This window comes from Trichomycterus rosablanca, chromosome 2 (assembly GCF_030014385.1).
Source record: "Trichomycterus rosablanca isolate fTriRos1 chromosome 2, fTriRos1.hap1, whole genome shotgun sequence".
Lineage (NCBI taxonomy): Eukaryota > Metazoa > Chordata > Actinopteri > Siluriformes > Trichomycteridae > Trichomycterus > Trichomycterus rosablanca.
In genome coordinates this window covers 33,291,879-33,312,627 of record NC_085989.1, presented here as the reverse complement: position 1 = coordinate 33,312,627, position 20,749 = coordinate 33,291,879, and the positions used below count along the sequence as shown (strand labels likewise).

At 39.1% G+C, this 20,749-nt stretch overlaps 1 protein-coding gene across 2 annotated transcripts in view; it reads left to right on the top strand.

Annotated features, from left to right (window-relative positions):
* Positions 1-428: 428 nt before the first annotated feature.
* ripor2 (RHO family interacting cell polarization regulator 2) overlaps positions 429-20,749 on the top strand; it is a 71,124-nt gene continuing 50,803 nt past the window's right edge. The window contains exon 1 of one of the 2 annotated variants that reach the window (XM_063014505.1): positions 429-504. In XM_063014505.1, coding sequence (XP_062870575.1) covers positions 429-504 — 76 coding nt within the window. Of the gene's footprint in view, positions 505-17,595; positions 17,716-20,749 lie in introns of those variants that run through there. The other variant, XM_063014514.1, reaches the window with a different exon arrangement.

Below are 20,749 nucleotides of genomic sequence, written 5' to 3'. Positions count from 1 at the left end.
TTGTACATGTGAAAAAGAGTACTGTAGTAACAGCCAAATGAACAGAGGTTGAGTGAAACAAAAACAGGTTAAGTGATTCAAAACATGCTAATTGTGCCATTTTATCATTAGGATTTAGTGTACTTTTCTCATACTTAAAACACCACACTCAACACAAACCCTCATCCACACCCACACACTCAAAGTTTACTTTGTACTTCTTCCATGTAGCTGACACTCAGGAGGTTATGAAATCATCCTGTTGTTAAAAGCAGGCCTGGATGGTGTGGGCTCACACTCACTTTCTCATACACCCTCTCACACGCTTGTGCGGTGAGCAGAAGCTTAGTCAAGTCCAAACCATTCTCAGGTTCTGGTGAATACTAAGCTCCAGACTGGGACGAGGAACATAATTGCTTGAGTGAAGGTAAAACCAGAGGGGAGAAGGGATGGCCTTGTCTGACATCATGAAGGACGACATAAGTGACCAGATTCACGAGGAGGGAGAGGATGTCTTTCTGGATGGTAAGTCATCCAGGGTTATGGCATTGTTTCAAAGAGCTAAAGGGCATGGGGTTGATTTGGTTATGATTTTAATACTTGACTTGTGACTGGCTTCATACTAATGTTTAGCGGATGAGTGGAACTTAAGTCCTAAAAATGTCTAAGTAAAATGGGTATAAGATTGGTTCTAGATTAGTTTAAGACAACTATTGTTGTTGTTGTTGCTTCACTCAAATGTATGATTGAATTGCTCATTTGGACGTGTACAATGTTTGTATATAGAGAATTTTTTTGCAGCTTAGCCAAAGGTTTTCATATTCGTTCAGCTGAAGAATACAGAATGTTGTGTAGGTGTTCTTGTGGGACTCCCAACTGCCCAAAGCAAATCATGCAAGTATTTTATTACATAATTACAGTTTATACAGTACATGCACCCTCAGAAGGAAAACATTGTCCATTTTGTGTAGATAAGTCCAATTGTGTGCCTAAATTATACTACATTTATTTACCTCAAAAGTACCTGAAGATATTGTATCATGTAAATACTTTGTAATACATTTTGCCATGAGTTTTGTGCCTTTTTTTTGTTTATTAGCTTCAAGATATTAGGAATTGGCCAATAAAGCAGGATCTAGAGCATAAATACCCTAGGTAAAGCATACTTATTGCCTTTGGTCCCTAGTTAACTTTTAAGCATGAATTTAAATGTTTAACTCCTCATGAATGCTTGACCTAATTTATATAAGATGGTTTTGGGTCAGTGCAAAAATCAGATTTATTCAGAAACCAAATACTTACCTAAAACTTTACACCTGTATTGTGGCATTTAACTGTAAGTGCCATAATAATCACATCTAATATTATTAAAGAATTACAGATCACACCTACATCCAGTGTGACCCATACCCATTTGTCTTCTGAAAAACAGATCACGTAGCATATAGTGATGTAAATCTGGTTTGGTAACTGCTGTTCTATTAGCTATGTTGCATCAATTGCAGTCAGTATGCAGCATTGCAAGAGTAGTAACGCTGGGTCACGTTCTACCAATGCCAGGCTGCCATTGAGCAATGCCATTAACCTTCAATTGTAAGTCACTTTGGAAAACAGCATTTCATGAATGCATTTCATAAATGTAAAATGTAAAATTTTGCTAGAGATAACATGCTACACACTCAATATATATAAATGGTATGATATGTTTTTTTAATGTTTTTAATTTCATTCCCATCAACCTCTTTATCCTTGTGATGGTGGGTCCAGCTTTGATTAGGAAACACTGGGAGCAAGGCAGGAATACCCTCGACAGGGCCCAATACATCCCAGGGTTTCAGTCATACCCACCATCGCCATTCCTGTCTGTGTAGATGCCCAGCTGGACAAAAGCATGGGTTTACAACAGTGGTGGGCTAGCGCAATAGACGCACACACATGGTATGTTAGAATAAATAATTACAACACTATAGTGTTTGTGACTGTCTGCAAATTATGTTCTGTCGCATTATAGATACAGAAGATTAAGGTTCTACCTTAATATTATCTGCATATTACCTTAATATCTGTATTGTGAAAGGTTTAGCAGATTATGTTTAGCAATGTCTGTTATTGCAGATCAATGTGGTAATATTTTTAGAGATAGGTCCTGCATTGCCTTTAGTTGCTTTGGATGCCCTATTTTTCTGGATGAGTAAAATGCTAATTTTTGAGCATGTAGCGTGGAAAGATTGCCATGAGGCAGATGAGCCAGTTCAAATGTGCTTCTAGCTGTTTTGGCATAATCTTGGCATAAATTTGCACATACAGCTCTACTGGGAAAGATAGATAGATTAAGTAGGTTGCAAACACAATTTGTTTGCTAAATAATTTTCTAAATAATTTTTATGTGCTTTCCACATAGTACTGTTCTCAGTTCAATTGGTTGTCAGTTGCTTTGGGTTTATAGTTAGATTTGATGATCACAAAATGCTTTATTACCAGAAATAACACTCACTCACTTACTCACTCATTCACTTTTTTAACCGCTTACCTAATCAGGGTCATGGGGGGAAGGGGGGGGGGGGGGGTGTTGGAGCCTACCCCAGCTTTTCAATGGGCGCAAGGCATGTAGTAACACCCTGGACGGGACGCCAGTCCATCGCAGGGCAGACACACATACACACACACATACACACATTCACTTATAGGGCAATTCAGTGTCTCCAATTAACCTGACTGCATGTTTTTGGACTGTGGGAGGAAACCCACGCAGACACGGGGAAAACATGCAAACTCCACGCAGAAAGGACCCAGACCACCCCGCCTAGGGATCGAACCCAGGACCTTCTTGCTGTGAGGCGACGGTGCTACCCACCGAGCCACCGTGCCGCCCCCAGGAATAGAATGAATAGAATAGAATGAATGGAAGGTCACATGTGGCTCTTTGGTTTCAAAATGTAATATTGTTATTATGCTCATTGACCTTAACTGAGGCAAGTGAGACTAGGCCGGCCACTCCTGGGAAGGTTCACCACTATTCCAAGTTTACTCCATTTATGGATGGTGGTTCACTGGAGCCTTAGCAATGGTTTGGTAATTAGTTCCAGACTAGTAATCTTTGTCTGGATGGTCAGTTATATTCCAAGACTGCTTAACACTGAAGGACATTGATCAGAGTCAAGCAAGCTCTATATCACAATGGATTTGAAGTCTGTCATGCAAGTAAGAAGCCCCTTATTGTTAAATTATCTTTAATTATTTAACTGTGAACTATAGCCAGTGATTCTTAGGAAGTTGAGCAGGACATGACAAGAGGCTTACAGTTCTTCTGTGATGCAATTTAAAAGGAGAAATAAGAAAAGTCATGCACAGGTCATGTACAGTGAGAGAGTTTAAAAACCACTGTACACAAACCAAAATTGCAATAATGCATGGCTCGCATTACCTCTGATTTTACAAATATATGCAATGTAACCATCTCAAGACTTGGAGCTAAAGTTATAAATTAAAGTACTGTATTTTGCTGACCGCTAGCTCCCACATTTCCAGCACTTGCACTCATATACAGTATGCCAAGTATTTGTGAACTCTGATACTATGTGATGTAGAAGTAATTTCACAAATCATGCTGAAAAATGGCATTTATTTTCTCAGAGCTAACATTTCACTTGCAGCACCTGAGCTTATCTCTGTGTACTGCCTTGGGCAAACCAAGCAGTTCTATACAGTGTAACCAGGAAGTCGGTACTGATTGTATCACTGTTACTAGTCAAGTCTTTTTCTGTGTTGATGAGATATAAAGGTCAGTGAATGAGAATGAGCTCTATCTGGATTCTTCTTCTGACCAAATGGAGTGGATGAGTAAAAGACCAGATTCAGCCTGATTATCCATTCAGCTATGGCTGTCTTGCAATGTGTTTATTAGGGCTGGCTCGATACCACTTTTTTATGTCCGATACAATACTGATATTTAGTTTCTGCCAATACGATACCGTCATTCCTCCTCTCAAACAACTAAGCAGTAATAATACATGCCTCAATGCACAATGCTAGCTATCTAAATAACAATGCTCAGACTGTGAAACAAATATTCTAAAGGAATAAATACAGAACCTACAACATCACACTTAAGCAAAACTGCTGTTTTTATTTCAACTTTTACACACAGAACATTTAGCATTTTGTCTTGTTTAACAGCACCGTACAAACATTTAAAATAAAATTAAAAGTGCAACTTTATCTGTATTTAACAAATAAATTATAAATTCAATATAAAATTCTAGATCTGTCAACTCTCAAGCCTACACCTTGAAGAGGCAGCAAAAAAATTATAAAATAAATAATAAAAAAATATTATTTATAAACAATAAAAATTAAATAATTAAATAATAAAAAATAAACAAATGTGCCTATCTTGTCCTGGCTTGGAGATATCTCACATCCTCAACGAAATTTAATCCATTAGTGTTATGAAATAAAAGAAACTACACGGTTTCCCGTTTAGCCACAGATGTCCTCTTCAAAATCAAGCAGGGTTTTTTAATTAGCGCTCTTTGGTTTTTAATAAACAAAAATATGACAGAACTGTGTCAGTTCTAATTGGTGTCAATTGTGCCAATTGTGTGTCAATTCTAATCGCGTTTGATTGACATCCACATCTTCCAATTGTAGACGATTTATACGACACGCTGTAAAACGTGCTGTAAAACACACCGTGTTTTTAGTTGTGGCAGTAGTAGATGATTTTTTAAAATGCTAAAAGTTTAAGTAGATCGGTGTGTTTTTATTTTTGAATGGCCTTATTTACACTAAGTGTTATTTACATTAAGTGTTATTTACATTAAGTGTTATTTACATTAAGCAACGGTATCGGATCGGATTACATGGTTTTTTTCTTCCGATATACGATCCAGTGATTTAGGCCAATATCGAACCGATACTGATACAGAGTATCGGATCGGTGCCAGCCCTAGTGTTTATCCATGCAAAAATCAGTAAACTGTTTCACACAGTACTTCTTTTGCTTCCCCTTATCTAAACTGATCCTATAATAGACATGGGAGAAGTGTATCTGTTAAGGCCTGGCTGCAGGGCTTGTTTAGGGGGCATCTGATTTCACAGAGCCACCTGATCAAGTTATTCATGATTTATCAAGTTATTCATGAGATTTAGGGGTGTTACCTGTTGCACCAGTTTAGTTTGCACCAGGAGATTTGTTTTTTATTTGTTTGTGGATCAGCGAGTATCAGTATGACTTCAACTGACTGTTAACAGCTATCTTTAGATCTGAACAGATTCAGACATGTACTGTATAAACCCCATTTCCCAAAAAGTTGGGAAATTTTGTAAAATGCAATAAAAACACAAATCTGTTTATTCTCTTCAGCCTTTAATTAAATGACGAGTAAACAACAAATTGACTTTTAATCTGCCTAAACTGCTTGATTGTATTTTGTAAATATAACAACATTTTAAATAATGAAGAATTTTCAAAATACACTTTACAGCATATGCACACTGTTTTAGCATATGAGCAGTTAACATGTTTTGATGTACCAAAAATAGAATGGAAAGCCTAAGTGTTATGACAGTCAAGTCAAGTTTATAGGAACCTTTTTCTCTTTTCTTAATTTTGCAAAATGCTTTTATGAATTCTTCAGTCAAAAATATTTGTTATAGTTTTAGTTTTAGTCTATACGTGGTTCCAACAACAGGCATTTGTAGTGCCAAAAAGTTTGTTTGGTCATCAAATGCTCTAGGATTAATAGGCCTAAGGTACAAAAGTGAGAGTTCATCTTCATGTGTAGCAGTCCATAAATAGCATATGGTCTGCTGGTAAAAAACACTTGGTCTGTAGCTTTATAATACGTAAGAATCTGTAGTTATGTATTACCAACATACCAAGTAACAGCAAAACATCATAGAATTGCTTCAGTGTTTAAGTGGATAAATTCTTACTGATGGAGTCTTTTGGCAAGCAATTACCCATGGTTGTTTTAGATTGCATAATGGCTTTGTGACAAACATCAGAAATGTTTGAAATTGTAATTAAATATGTTGGGTAATTAGCGCCCAGGTGGCTCAGCAGGATAATCCGCTAGCACACCAGTGCTGAGATTCTGAACTCCCGAGTTTGAAACCTCAGCTCTGCTATCGGTCGGCTGGGCGTCCTCTAGCGGGCCTTATCGGCAATGCCTGCAGCAGACATAATTGGCCATTTAAAGATTAACCCATTAAACAATTTTGAGATGAATTGTAAAATGGATTTCAATGCTGTCCTTTTCCCTGATGTCATAAATGCTCTTTTGGCTGAACAGGCACACATTTTCACAGATAAACTCTGGGAAAGAGGGTGAATTCAAAGCTGAAAGCAGGAAAAGCACACCTGCAGAAATATCGTCCACGACTTTATTTGTATGTGTGGGTAATTCACAGTGCAAATAAGGACAGACACTTTACTGATTTCTCTAAACAGTTTCAGTACAGTCTGCTATTTCTGCATCAGTGGTTTTTAAGTAGTTAGCACTCTGTAATCTGGATTTACCTTCATGAGCTGTAATTTAGATTCAAGTTCTTTTCTATGTAACCTACAGAAGACACCCAGTTCCCATTGTAATAACAAGTGTCAGGCTCTACTGTGTTTGCTGAGATTTATTGAGATCACACTACATGACTTTCCAAGTCGTCAGGTCACTGTACAGTTCACACTACACAACTGGATCTCTTGTAATCGGGAGTCTTTCAGGTCGGTGTGGCTTTCACACTACATGACTGATCGGCGATAGGGGGTTTCACACTACACGATCTATCACCAACTGGAATCGCAGACGAGCTTCTCTGGTCTCCCAAACTACGTTTAGTCACGAAAACAAACCCGAGAAGTGATGAGGGGTTTAATGATACCACGTCCAAAAATGCACGTTAACAAGTAGCGAGCGATCAAAGTTTGTGCGCTGATGTGCAGCATAAAAACAAGTAGAAAAAATAGGAACAGCATGGATTTGTTCTATAGTGAGTTGGAGGTTAATAAATATTTTTTGCAATGCAACGTTGGTGTTATGTTTTGTAGAGAACGATAAGGTCAGAAATACTGTATAAAACTTGTGTGTGCCGATATATTCTGATATAAACTACATTAAGCCCCTGTCCCACCTTTTTACAACTCCTCCCCTGCGTTTCCTTTCACCCCATATCTTGCGTTCTCATTGGCTGTTTGACATAGCACTCATTGCCAGTCAGGCAACTCAGATCCAGATATTTGACAAGCTAAATATATTTTTTGAGATGCCGAGTTGCTCCCAAGCCGGCAAATCTAGTGCTGACCAGTCGCTGAGTAAAAATCAGGGCAAAAATCGTGTAGTGTGAACTAGGCATTACGTGATGATGTGTTTTGGAGAGTCCGTTTGCAGAATGCACTCACCTCCCCAGGCATGAATAACACCATATTCCTTTAGGCTGAACACAGAGAGTTAAACACGCTACGACTGATTTCGTTCTTACTGCAATATTATGGTTAGTCTGTGGAACTGGGATTTAATAATACCAGATGTAGCTGTCATGTAATCAGAAACATATAGCTTGCAGTATTTTGCGATTACGCCAAAGAGCCGTCACTCCCGGGCATATGTTGCATAATGTGCATGCACATTTGTCTTACTGGAGAGAAGACAGAAGCACCCATTGACCTACTTTAGCTTGAATGAGCAAATCTTTTCACTAACGCAGGGCTGCATTTAGCTTTTTTACATTGACTGAAATGAAACATGGAGAGACAGAACACAACATGGTGATGACCACTGATAGCTTTTTTTTTTCAAATGTTGAAGCCTTTGAGTTATAGATAAGATAGTCCCTATTTATAGCGTTTAGCAGATGTTTTTATCCAAAGCAACTTACAGTTAAGGGTTAAGGCTCTTGCATCCTTCAGGCCATTACCCATTAAAGGTCATGATTAATGAAAATCTTATAAGCTATATCTTTATTAGAGAAAAAAACAAGAAGTTGGGCAGAAAATGACTGACTCCTTATTCAGACACATTCAGTAATATATTGTGAATATGTTTAGAATACTTGGCACACACTTGACACATGTGAATCGCCTGTGGCAAATCATTCCATGTGTGACTGCCAAATGCAGGAGACCCCAAGAGACAGTTCAGTTGCACTGTGTCAAATCTGAACTATTACTGAACTTATTTCTGCAATTAGTGCATACATAAGAGCAGATTGGATCAGGTTGAAATTTACTGGAGTGCAAAGATAATCATCTTTAGAAGTAAAGCAGATGCTCTTGTATGCCAGATTCCTACTTTTTTCATGTAAACCTTGAAGATAAAATAAAAAGAAACACAAACAAAAGCACCCAATAAACTTGAACAGTATTTGTGTAGTATTTATGTGAAATTATACATCAAGCAATTTGTGTTTAGTGATTTCCCCAAGAGCAGGGTGATTGTGATAAACAGTAATAAATCACGCTGCTATTTATGAAAATTTCACCAGGCTCATAATAAGTCAGATATACAGTGTACAGTACACAGTCACAATTAGAAATACAACTGTGCGCATGAGTAAATCAGTTCATTAACAAATTACATTCATATCTAATGTTAGGAATGGAAACACAAAAGTTTTGAGCCGAGTCAAGTTGGCATGTCATGTATGTGCATGTTTAAATGTTCATGTAGAGTACAATGAAGGTAATGCATGCTAAATCTAAGGACTAATAATAATAATGAAGCTGCATCAGTGGTTCAAAAATAGCCCAGTTCTGTAGGGGAAAACCATGCAACTGGCTGGGTCGACTGCATGAAGCACAGTAGGGATGCTAACAAATGTTTTAGAAATGTGAAGTATTCTCTTAAAAAACAGGCAACTATTTGACCTACTTTAAAAAAAATTATATATATATACACACACACCGATCAGCCATGACATTCAAACCACCTCCTTGTTTCTACACTTACTGTCCATTTTATCAGCTCCACTTACCATATAAATGCATTTTGTAGTTCTACAATTACTGACTGTAGTCCATCTGTTTTTCTGCATGCTTTGTTACCCCCCTTTCATGCTGTTCTTTAATGGTCAGGACTCTCCCGGGACCACAACAGAGCAGGTATTATTTGGGTTGTGGGTCATTCTCAGCTCTGCAATGACACTGACATGGTGGTGGTGTGTTAGTGTGTGTTGTGCTGGTATAAGTGGATAAGACACAGCAGCACTGTCCCTGCTGGACTGAGAATAGTCCACCAACCAAAAATATATCCAGCCTAGGCAGCGTCCTTTGACCACTGATGAAGGTCTAGAAGATGACCAACTCAAACAGCAGCAATAGATGAGCGATCATCTCTGACTTTACATCTACAAGGTGGACCAACTAGGTAGGAATGTCTAATGGAGTGGACAGTCAGTGGACACGGTATAAAAAAAAAAAACTCCAGCAGCACTGCTGTGTCTGAGCCACTCATACCAGCACAACACACACTAACACACCACCACCATGTCAGTGTCACTGATCCATCACCCAAATAATACCTGTTCTGTGGTGGTCCTGTGGGGGTCCTGACCATTGAAGAACAGGGTGAAAGCAGGCTAAAAAGCATGTAGAGAAACAGATGGACTACAGTCAGTAATTGTAGAACTACAAGGTGCTTCTATATGGTAAGATTTAGGCAGTTGTACTGTGGTGCAGCATGTAGTATGTGTGTACCATATAGTACCAGGGTCCTGGAGGTATAGCTTCAAAACTCTACTCAGGCCACTTTTTGGGACAAGTATGGTATGTTCCCATGGGCTTTCTTTGGATGGCATTTAGCACCCTATCAAAGACTTGTTACCCACTTACTTAATCTTCATCACACATCATCCTCGACTGATCACAGACCTACAGATGGTAACTGATGATAAACACCTGGTGAGGAGTACACAGCCAGCTGTGCAGGGTGGGGGGCCTGGACCGCTACCTACAGCTGGGTGTGTCATTAAGACCAAAAGCAGGAAATTTGTGTTTTAAGCATGATAGTCTTTAATCTAACTAAGCCAGACTAACTGAGTATGATTTCTGCCAGTTAAAATATCCACAGCCCTTGTGGTTGGCCTGGATTCATAGGGCTGAGGATTTTTATTATAAAAGGATTTGGTTTTTAATGGGACGAACAAAAATGTATTTCTACCTTACAATAAAAAAGAAAAAGGGTAAAGTACTGACTGCATGACCTATGTGATGACCTGTTATCCAGGTTTCTAACCCCTAAAAACAAGCCTAGATAGAGAAGAGCAAGACTGAAGAAGTCATTCGGATTGAGTGACGAAACGTATCTCTACAACAAACTTGTGTCCAGATGAACTGATTCAACTTTGTGGATCAAAGCAATATGATAACAGTCAGTAATACAATAGAGTGCAGTGGTGAGATTTGGGCAGTTTTTTTCTGTTTTCTGTTTTAATGTGGGTGCAGTCACTGCAGATTCTTATGCCTACCTTTGATGGCATAATAATCTCTGGCTCAGAGGATCCAGCCTCAGGTAGGTGGGATGGTGCATTGTTGCAAGACCTCTGATGTGGTCAGATAATCACTACAGCACAGGTGCTAACCTTCTTAGAGAAAACACATATATAGTTAGACATAGTAGGAACACAATACCTAGGAGTACCAAGTACAGCATGAGACTCCGGCAGCGACAACTAGAACAGCATGTCTGAAAGAAAGAACCAGAAGGTACCAAGTGGTGTCACAATGCTTCTCTAAAAACATCAGTTTATATGACTATGAACCCCAAGTTCAGTGGCCACAAAGAAGCAAAATGTTACTAGACCAGACCAGAGCAGGACCAGGATCTCAGGCTGTGTAGGGCAAAGCTGGAAACCACCATTGAGTGTCTGTGACCTTTGAGCTTTCAGACAGCATTGCATGAGAAACCATCACGCTACTGTGTTAAATATAGTCAAGTCAAGTCAACTTTATTTATATAGCGCTTTTTACAATATACATTGTCTCAAAGCAACTTTACAAAATCCAGGACCAACAGATACAAAAACCCCTGTTGAGCAAGCCGAGGGCGACTGTGGCAAGGAAAAACTCCCTGAAAATTACAGGAAGAAACCTTGAGAGGAACCAGACTCAGCAGGGCCCATCCTTCTTGGGTGGCCTGGAGGATACTTTAAATAAATACACGATTTACACAAATCATACAAACACAGAATTAAATTATCTAAAAGTCATAACTGGTAATAAATAGATAAATAAACAATTAAATAATAATAGAGTTGTTATCCGCTCTAGTCTTCAATAAAGTCTGTAGTGATTTCTTGTCGTTGCAATTACTCCAGACCCGTCACATCTGACAGGAGCAGCATCGTTGTCCCGGCAGTCTCGACTTTAATCCTTAACCTCGGCGGGTAAACAGGTTTCCATCAGAATGCCCTCGGGGTAAAACAACAGAGAATGTAGTTAATAATGTACAATGCTAGTTGACAAACAGTTTTACAGAGAGTTTTAGACTCCGGCAGCCCTAATTATTACAGCATAACTAAAAGGGAGAGCGAGCAGGTAACAAGGTCATGAAGGCTTTCACAGGACATCAGCGCCCATCTCCCCACTGTCATCAAACCTCAGTGATCGGACAAGAGAGGCAGGACGACAGCAACCCAACATCCCTGATCACCACAAGTTTCTATGACCAAGAACCCCCAAGCTCTGCGCCTTTGTCTATACTAATCAAAAGCCTGAGAAAATAAATATGTTTTCAGTCTAGACTTAAACATTGAGACTGTGTCCGAATACCGAACAGAGGCAGGAAGATTATTCCAAAGTTGTGGAGCTTTGTAAGAAAATGCTCTTCCACCAGCCGTGATCTTTTTAATTCTAGGAACTATAAGTAACCCTGCATCTTGTGAACGAAGTGGACGTGTTGGGTTGTAGTAATTAATAAACTCACTCAGATACTGTGGAGCCAGACCATGTAGCGCTTTATAAGTTAGTAAAAGTATTTTGTAATCAATGCGAAATATAACTGGCAGCCAGTGTAAAGACGATGAGCACCATGGGCTTGAGAATAGTTCAGTAAACTATTGCCATTTAACACAGTCCATCGCTGCTTTAGGAAATGCAACCTGAAACTTTATTATAATTCTATGCAGAAATGCCTCCAGTTTCTCTGTGCCCAAAACTTACCTGAGCACATATGTTCTATAACAGTTACCTTTTTAATTTAGAGAGCCTTAATAGCACAATATGAGAAATCAGTTTTAAAGTCCAGCATGGTTGTGGAGCTCTGGTTTTATTTATGGCTTTTTACTGTTTGCATGACACTTCAGTAATAATAGCTACTGGCTAAGGGCTGCTGATGACAGTTGTAATTACAGGATGAGCTTTACAGCGGCTGAGGGAGGAGGTGTGTAGGGGTGTCAGTGCTAAACTGCCCAAGGCTATCTACATTTGTTCACTCAGCCTTTGGACTGACGTTGAACACATGGATTAGAAGGTCAGATCCACTTTTGTCTGGGATGAGCCAGTTATGGCTTTATTCAGGTAGTTTAGTTGAGTTATGGGACAGCATCACAGCATCCAGGTGCTCAGACTATATTGAACCCACTCCGATTTCACTACAAAGTGCCTTTGATTAAAATATCCTTTGCTTAAAGCCAGACTTTTGACTGCTGTGCAGTCATGCGTGGGGATAAAAAATAAGTCACTTATAAATACTTATAAATCCAGCAACATTTTGTCAGTGTTCAGAGCTCCTTAAATCAGAAATTTATTATAATTATCTTTCTTTATTTTCATTCCAGCTAAGAACATTTTCTTAGTTTGTCCTAAAAATTACTTCTGTGTAATGTTTGCATTTATAAAACACAGTTTTATGGTAAGTTGATTATTGCATAGCTCTATACAGATATAAAGCTTATTGACTCTACAAGTTGTTTACATAATCTGCCTCTAATTGAGACATGACAGTACATTTCTTGTTAGAAAGTTATGTAACTAGTCAAATTATATATTATAAAGAATACATCATATAACAATCTCACACAAGTGTAATGTTTTTTCTACTAACAACTATATTAACACATTGTCCTATATTACGAAATGAATTAGAGAAACTTGAGAATAATAGAAATATTAAACAATATTAAGAAAATAAATGGTTGACAGTAAACATCTCCTCTCCTTTGTATTTTTACAGATAGTATTTGCATGTGTACATTTGCATTTAGACATTTGGCAGAAACGTTTATTCAAAGCAACTTACATTTGAGACAAAACACAATTCAAGCACAGTTTAAACAAACGTCATTCATTGTCAATTAAAAGCTTTGTTTAAGGGTTTAGCAGCTTAATTATACTGAGGTTTAAACCCCAGTTTAGAAGTAGAACACCTTTATTTGTCATATATACATATACAGGTGTACAGTACAATGAAAGTCTTTCTTTGCATATCCGTTTGTTTGGAAAATGGGGTCAGAGCACAGGGTCAGCCATTGTACAGTGCTCCTGGAGCAGATAGAGTTAAGGGCCTTGCTCAAGGGCCCAACAGTGGCAGCATGGCAGAGCCACAATTCGAACTCTCAACCTTTTGATTGACCCCACTAGGCTACCACTGTCCTACTACTACTGACCAATGGTTCCACTAAACCAGAGTTAATACGTAGACTATTCTTCTTAGTTATGTGTGACGTTTTGTTAGTAGCATTTTATAAGTTTAGTTTTGTTTGATGCAACCAACATTTTTCACTGCATATTTACGGTGCAAATAAATTCCAAAAGGTTAACTTTAACATAACTTCAAAATTTGAAATATTTTGAATTTGCATCATTGAACATATTAGCAAAACCTATTGACTTTTTGACCACAGTAGAACACTAGCACAAAAATTAAGTAATTAAGCAGTGTGCCAACATTTACATTTTCAGCATTTAGCAGACGCTTTTATCCAAAACGACTTATAGATCTATGACAGTATATTGTCTAAGCAATTAAGGGTTAAGGTCCTTGCTTAAGGGCCCAACCTGGCAGTGATGAGGCTTGAATCAGCGACCTTTCAGTTAGCAGACCAGTTCCTTAACCACTAGGCTACAACTAGGTACAACTGGCTACAACATAATTTTTTATACTTACAAAACTAACTTTAAATGAAAAATTATATATATTCAATTAGAGTGAAGTGTTTACAGAAAGTCTGAATGCTAAATTATTTTACTTCTATTATCTTTACTTCTGTGTTTTAATTGTTTATGCTTATTGAGTTACCTAACATTCTGGCAACAAACTTATAATGTACAAGTTAGTGTACTTATAAGACTTCATTTAGTTATTTTGAATGAATTTATGAGACTGAGGAGAAAAAATACAAAGTTACAAAGTTAAAGGTATAAACAGCTAGAAAAATATTGCCCAAGTGTAGTTTTATATACAGTATGTTACCAGTTCTCTAGTCTCAGCCTGGTCTTGCATATTTCCCAGGGTGTAATGTAAGCAGCACGTTTATAACATATAGTTATTTATTTAAGCTGTTATGCACAGTAATTACAGGTGTTTAGTTCTCATATTTTGAAATTATTGTATATAGTAATCGCCCACACAATAGAGTGGCATATGGAATAGATTAAAATAATATGGAGTATTTGTTTAACCAACATAAGCACTTTATAATTGTCCATGTGTAGTGTTTAAATATTGTGAGCTAGAGCTTATACACTGATCAGCCATAACATTAAAACCACCTCCTTGTTTCTACACTCACTGTCCATTTTATCAGCTCCACTTACCATATAGAAGCACTTTGTAGGTCTACAATTACTGACTGTAGTCCATCTGTTTCTCTGCATACTTTTCTTAACCTGCTTTCACCCTGTTCTTCAATGGTCAGAACTCCCACAGGGCCATCACAGAGCAGGTATTATTTAGGTGGTGGATCATTCTCAGCACTGCAGTGACACTGACATGGTGGTGGTGTGGTAGTGTGTGTTGTGCTGGTACAAGTGGATCAGACACAGCAGCGCTGCTGGAGTTTTTAAATACCTTGTCCACTCACTGTCCACTCTATTAGACACTTTTACCCAGTTGGTCCACCTTGTAGATGTAAAGTCAGAGGTGATCGCTCATCTATTGCTGCTGTTTGAGTTGGTCATCTTCTAGACCTTCATCAGTGGTCACAGGACGCTGCCCACAGGGCGCTGTTGGCTGGATATTTTTGGTTGGTGGACTATTCTCAGTCCATCAGTGACAGTGAGGTGTTTAAAAACTCCAGCAGCGCTGCTGTGTCTGATCCACTCATACCAGCACAACACACACTAACACACCACCACCATGTCAGTGTCACTGCAATGCTGAGAATGATCCACCACCTAAATAATACCTGCTCTGTGGTGGTCCTGGGAGAGTCCTGACCATTGAAGGACAGCATGAAAGGGAGCTAACAAAGCATGCAGAGAAACAGATGGACTACAGTCAGTAATTGTAGAACTACAAAGTGCTTCTATATGGTAAGTGGAGCTGATCAAATGGAAAGTGAGTGTAGAAACAAGTGTATATATACCTTATATACAGAAACTGGTCATACAGAAGTATGGTCAGAAGATTTGCCACTGTTGTTCCCATGGTACAGTAGATTGAGCAGTGCATAACTTGCATTCCTTTTTCATGTTACCATCTGACATACCCACTCAGCTTTCCATCTTTGTGTACGCACAGGACTATGAGAGCAGGGAGGGAACAGAAGAGGGTGATTCTTTATACAGTGTAGCACTACTGTACATGTATAGTACATACCTGATGACAGCTGAAAAAATAACAAACTAACTCCAGGCTCTGCTAAAGCTTCTACCAACATATGTACTGCACCACATGGCACATGAGCTTGTTGTCTATGCTTGTTGTCTATGCCAGTGGTATTCAAACTGTAGGGTGGGCCTCTTTTGGGTGCAGTGAAAATGCTTGTGGTAAATAAGCAAAATGCTTTTGCTAAAAAATTAATCATAAATTAAATGTCTTCTATCTTCTAATAGGCTTTTTAGTAAAGATACATGTCAAACTTACAATATTAATATTTTAATGGGCTTTAAAATAGCCCTCAGTTGCAGTCAATATGAACATTTCTAACAGTGGTATAAATGCTTACATAAATATATATTTGGGGGCCCAGGTGGTGTCCTGGGTAGTGCTGTTGCCTCACAGCAAAAAGGGCCTGGATTTGATTCCCCGGCCAGACAGTCAGGGTCCTTTCTATGTGGAGTTTACATATTCTTCCTGTCTGCCCTGTGACGGTGACCTGTCTCGAGTCTCTGTGGTGGGGTCTTTTGCCCAATTAACTGTTGTTATCAACACAAGTGTCTCTTTTTTGTGTTTATCTTTGAGAAGGCACAAAAATACCCACCACCACCAATTTGCCAATGCAGGGCCCCTGAGCAAGGCCCTTTACCCTTAATCGCTTGCACTGTATTCAGTTACAATTGCTACAATTTAATGTGATAAAATCCTTTTGTAAATGTAAACATTCTGAGACTTACATTCAATTCACCCTGCTTCAAAACAAATAAGTGCATCTGGTGGATAATTTATGTTACACAATATCTTTGTTTTTTACTGATAGAAAATATACCCATTCATGAGGTAAAGGCTGTTTTTGTTTATATTTACACGCAGGTGAGCCTACTAAAGTGGGTTCTGTGCCCTGACTGGCAAGAAAAATGACTACAGACACAGACTAGGCATTAAAAAAACAACTAAAACCATCATTTTGGAATTTGAGCAATACATCATTTGTGTTTATGTTTGTGTCTACTGAGCAAATAACATGTTAAACGACTTTTATTAATTATATATTTGTATTGTAATATACACCGACCAGTCATAACATTATGACCACTGACAGGTGCAGTGAATAACACTGATTATATCTTAATCACGGCACCTGTTAGTGGGTGGGATATATTAGGCAGCAAGTGAACATTTTATCCTCAAAGTTGATGGCCGAGCGTAAGGATGTAAGTGAGTTTGACAAGAGCCAAATTGTGATGGCTAGACGACTGAGTCAGAGCATCTCCAAAACTGCAGCTCTTGTGGGGTGTTCCCGGTCTGCAGTGGTCAGTATCTATTAAAAGTGGTCCAGAAAAAGGAACAGTGGTAAACTGGTGACAGGGTCATGGGCGGCCAAGGCTCATTGATGCACGTGGGGAGCGGAGTCTGGCCCATGTGGTCCGATCCAACAGACGAGCTACTGTAGCTCAAATTGCTGAAGAAGTTAATGCTGGTTCTGATAGAAAGGTGTCAGAATACACAGTGCATCCCAGTTGCAGGGCTGTTTTGGCAGCAAAAGGGGGACCAACACAATATTAAGAAGGGGTCATAATGTTGTGCCTGATCGGTGTATAACTTAAGTGTGTGAATGTGCGAATGTCTGTGACTGTGTGGACAGAAGGGAAGAAGTTTTGATGTCTGGGCTGCTAAGTTTGAGAACCACAGAATAGACAATGTAAGATGAAATGAATATTCATGACAGGGCGTATTCATAAAACGCCCGGTCACTGTTCTGACTGTTTATTGGGTAATTTGTGCTGAGGGGGCGGGGTTTATACAATCTGAACATCTATGTGCATTGGATGCTAGCGGTTCGGTTCAGCAGCGTTGTGGAAAGGCAAGGCTGGGAAACAGTCAGAAACACTATTTTGTGGATGATTTGAATGCACCTTGCGGATGTAGCACTAGAGGTTGGAATAAACAGAATTAAACTGGAATAACTTGTTTGTTTACAGCGGTAAGTGTTCATTCCTTCTTTCACTGTCATGTGGAGTTGTAACGGGCAGTAATGATCAAATAAGTCGGTGTGCTGGACGTGTTTAGTCGAATGTAAATATTTTGTATCATTTCTGACATTGTTCTGCTTGTTGTTATTTTGGACTCGTGAACAAACTGTCAACGCGAGTGTTGTTGAAGCGGCGCTGACTGAAAATACATGTTCTCTAAAAATATGTGTCTACTTTCAGCACGTCATTTAGCTTTTTGTAACAATAACAGCCGCTGTTAACTTATTGGTTTAGTACAAAAAAAACAATAACAGTTGTATGTATCTGTGTTAATATTATCCAGACTGTATTTCACCTCATAGTTTCTGCCGCCACATTGATTCTTGAGACTTGTATTCTCTCCTGGATTATACACACATAATGACAGTAGTCCTGTTGTCTATGGCTTTTCAAAAATGGTTCTAATATTAAAAATAGATCTAGCATTACTCAGACTGTATTGCCATTTAACAGTAGTCAGATGTAACCGTTCCCTTGTAGTACGGTAGTGAGAGCCACAATATTGTATAGCTAAAAATCTAGTCAATTTACTATGTGTATGGACCTGTGTTTGTTTATTAGGATTTTACCGTCATGTTTTACACTTTGGTTACATTCACGACAGAAACGGTTGTTACTCATTACACAAGATTCTTCAGTTCACAAGGTTATATCAAACACAGTCATGGACAATTTTGTATCTCCTCACTTGCATGTCTTTGGACTGTGGGAGGAAACCGGAGCACCCGGAGTAAACCCACGCAGACACTGGGAGAACATGCAAACTCCACACGGAAAGGACTTGGACCGCCCCACCTGGGGATCGAACCCAGGACCTTCCTGCTGTGAGGCGACAGTGCTACCCACTGAGCCACCGTGCCGCCCCATGGACCTGTGTAAACTGAAATTATATTATTAACATTATCATTATCAAACTAATACTTTAACTTATACATCTTGTATAACTGTTAGTAAAATAATACAAGTTAAAAGTGCTAACAAATTACTCGGCTAGAAAGCTCTTGAATATAGTTTATAGTATATTGATTAACAGGAGCTGAAATGAAGCAGGACCATCTATACATCCCTGGATGGTCTGTGGCATTCTTCAGAAATAAAAGCTCTTGTGTTTTGGGTGATAAAGGAGTTAAAGACTTGCTTTACACTTTATCTCTAAACTTCAGAGCTGGTCTTAAGGTTCTTTGAGGTTGAATTTTAATTGGTGAGTGCATGAAAGGAACTTGAATTCATCCAGGTGTTTATCCACCCTCTTGAATAATTATAAATAGAAGCAACTGTGGTGGCTTATAGACAAATTCTATTCTAAATTTTAAATTGGGGACGGTTGTAGCCTAGTGGGCTAACTGAAAGGTTGAGAGTTCGAATCCCGACTCTGCCATCCAGCCACTGTTGGGTCCTTGAGCAAGGCCCTTAACCCTGTCTGCTCCAGGAGCACTGTACAATGGCTGATCCTGCGCTATGACCCCAGCTTCCAAACAATGCGAAGAAAGAATTCCGTTGTACTGTACGCATGTATATGTATATACGACAAATAAAGGCATTCTATTCTACAGTATTTTAAATTCTTTATCATGGTATACTTAATTTTATAAATTCAGCAACAGAATATATCACATTTTTTGTAGAGTACTTTAAAACATTGCTTTTGTTACATTTTGCTCATTGGTGTTAGCTTTTTGTTTAAAACTTTACATTATTATTACATTATTGGCATGATGGATCTGGTAAAAGTTCTATTTTCAAACTTTATATCATTATGTCCTATAGAACTGAAATCGTTTTCTCTAACGTTTTCTCATTTTTTTTGCATACGAGTTATAAATATCGGTCCTCCGGACCACAGCTCAAATTATTTACAGTGTATCACAAAAGTGAGTACACCCCTCACATTTCTGCAAATATTTCATTATATCTTTTCATGGGACAACACTATAGAAATAAAACTTGGATATAACTTAGAGTAGTCAGTGTACAGCTTGTATAGCAGTGTAGATTTACTGTCTTCTGAAAATAACTCAACACACAGCCATTAATGTCTAAATAGCTGGCAACATAAGTGAGTACACCCCACAGTGAACATGTCCAAATTGTGCCCAAAGTGGCAATATTTTGTGTGACCACCATTATTATCCAGCACTGCCTTAACCCTCCTGGGCATGGAATTCACCAGAGCTGCACAGGTTGCTACTGGAATCCTCTTCCACTCCTCCATGATGACATCACGGAGCTGGTGGATGTTAGACACCTTGAACTCCTCCACCTTCCACTTGAGGATGCGCCACAGGTGCTCAATTGGGTTTAGTCCATCACCTTTACCTTCAGCTTCCTCAGCAAGGCAGTTGTCATCTTGAAGGTTGTGTTTGGGGTCGTTATCCTGTTGGAAAACTGCCATGAGGCCCAGTTTTCGAAGGGAGGGGATCATGCTCTGTTTCAGAATGTCACAGTACATGTTGGAATTCATGTTTCCCTCAATGAACTGCAGCTCCCCAGTGCCAGCAACATTCATGCAGCCCAAGACCATGATGCTACCACCACCATGCTTGACTGTAGGCAAGATACAGTTGTCTTGGTACTTCTCACCAGGGCGCCGCCACACATGCTGGACACCATCTGAGCCAAACAAGTTTATCTTGGTCTCGTCAGACCACAGGGCATTCCAGTAATCCATGTTCTTGGACTGCTTGTCTTCAGCAAACTGTTTGCGGGCTTTCTTGTGCGTCAGCTTCCTTCTGGGATGACGACCATGCAGACCGAGTTGATGCAGTGTGCGGCGTATGGTCTGAGCACTGACAGGCTGACCTCCCACGTCTTCAACCTCTGCAGCGATGCTGGCAGCACTCATGTGTCTATTTTTTAAAGCCAACCTCTGGATATGACGCCGAACACGTGGACTCAACTTCTTTGGTCGACCCTGGCGAAGCCTGTTCCGAGTGGAACCTGTCCTGGAAAACCGCTGTATGACCTTGGCCACCATGCTGTAGCTCA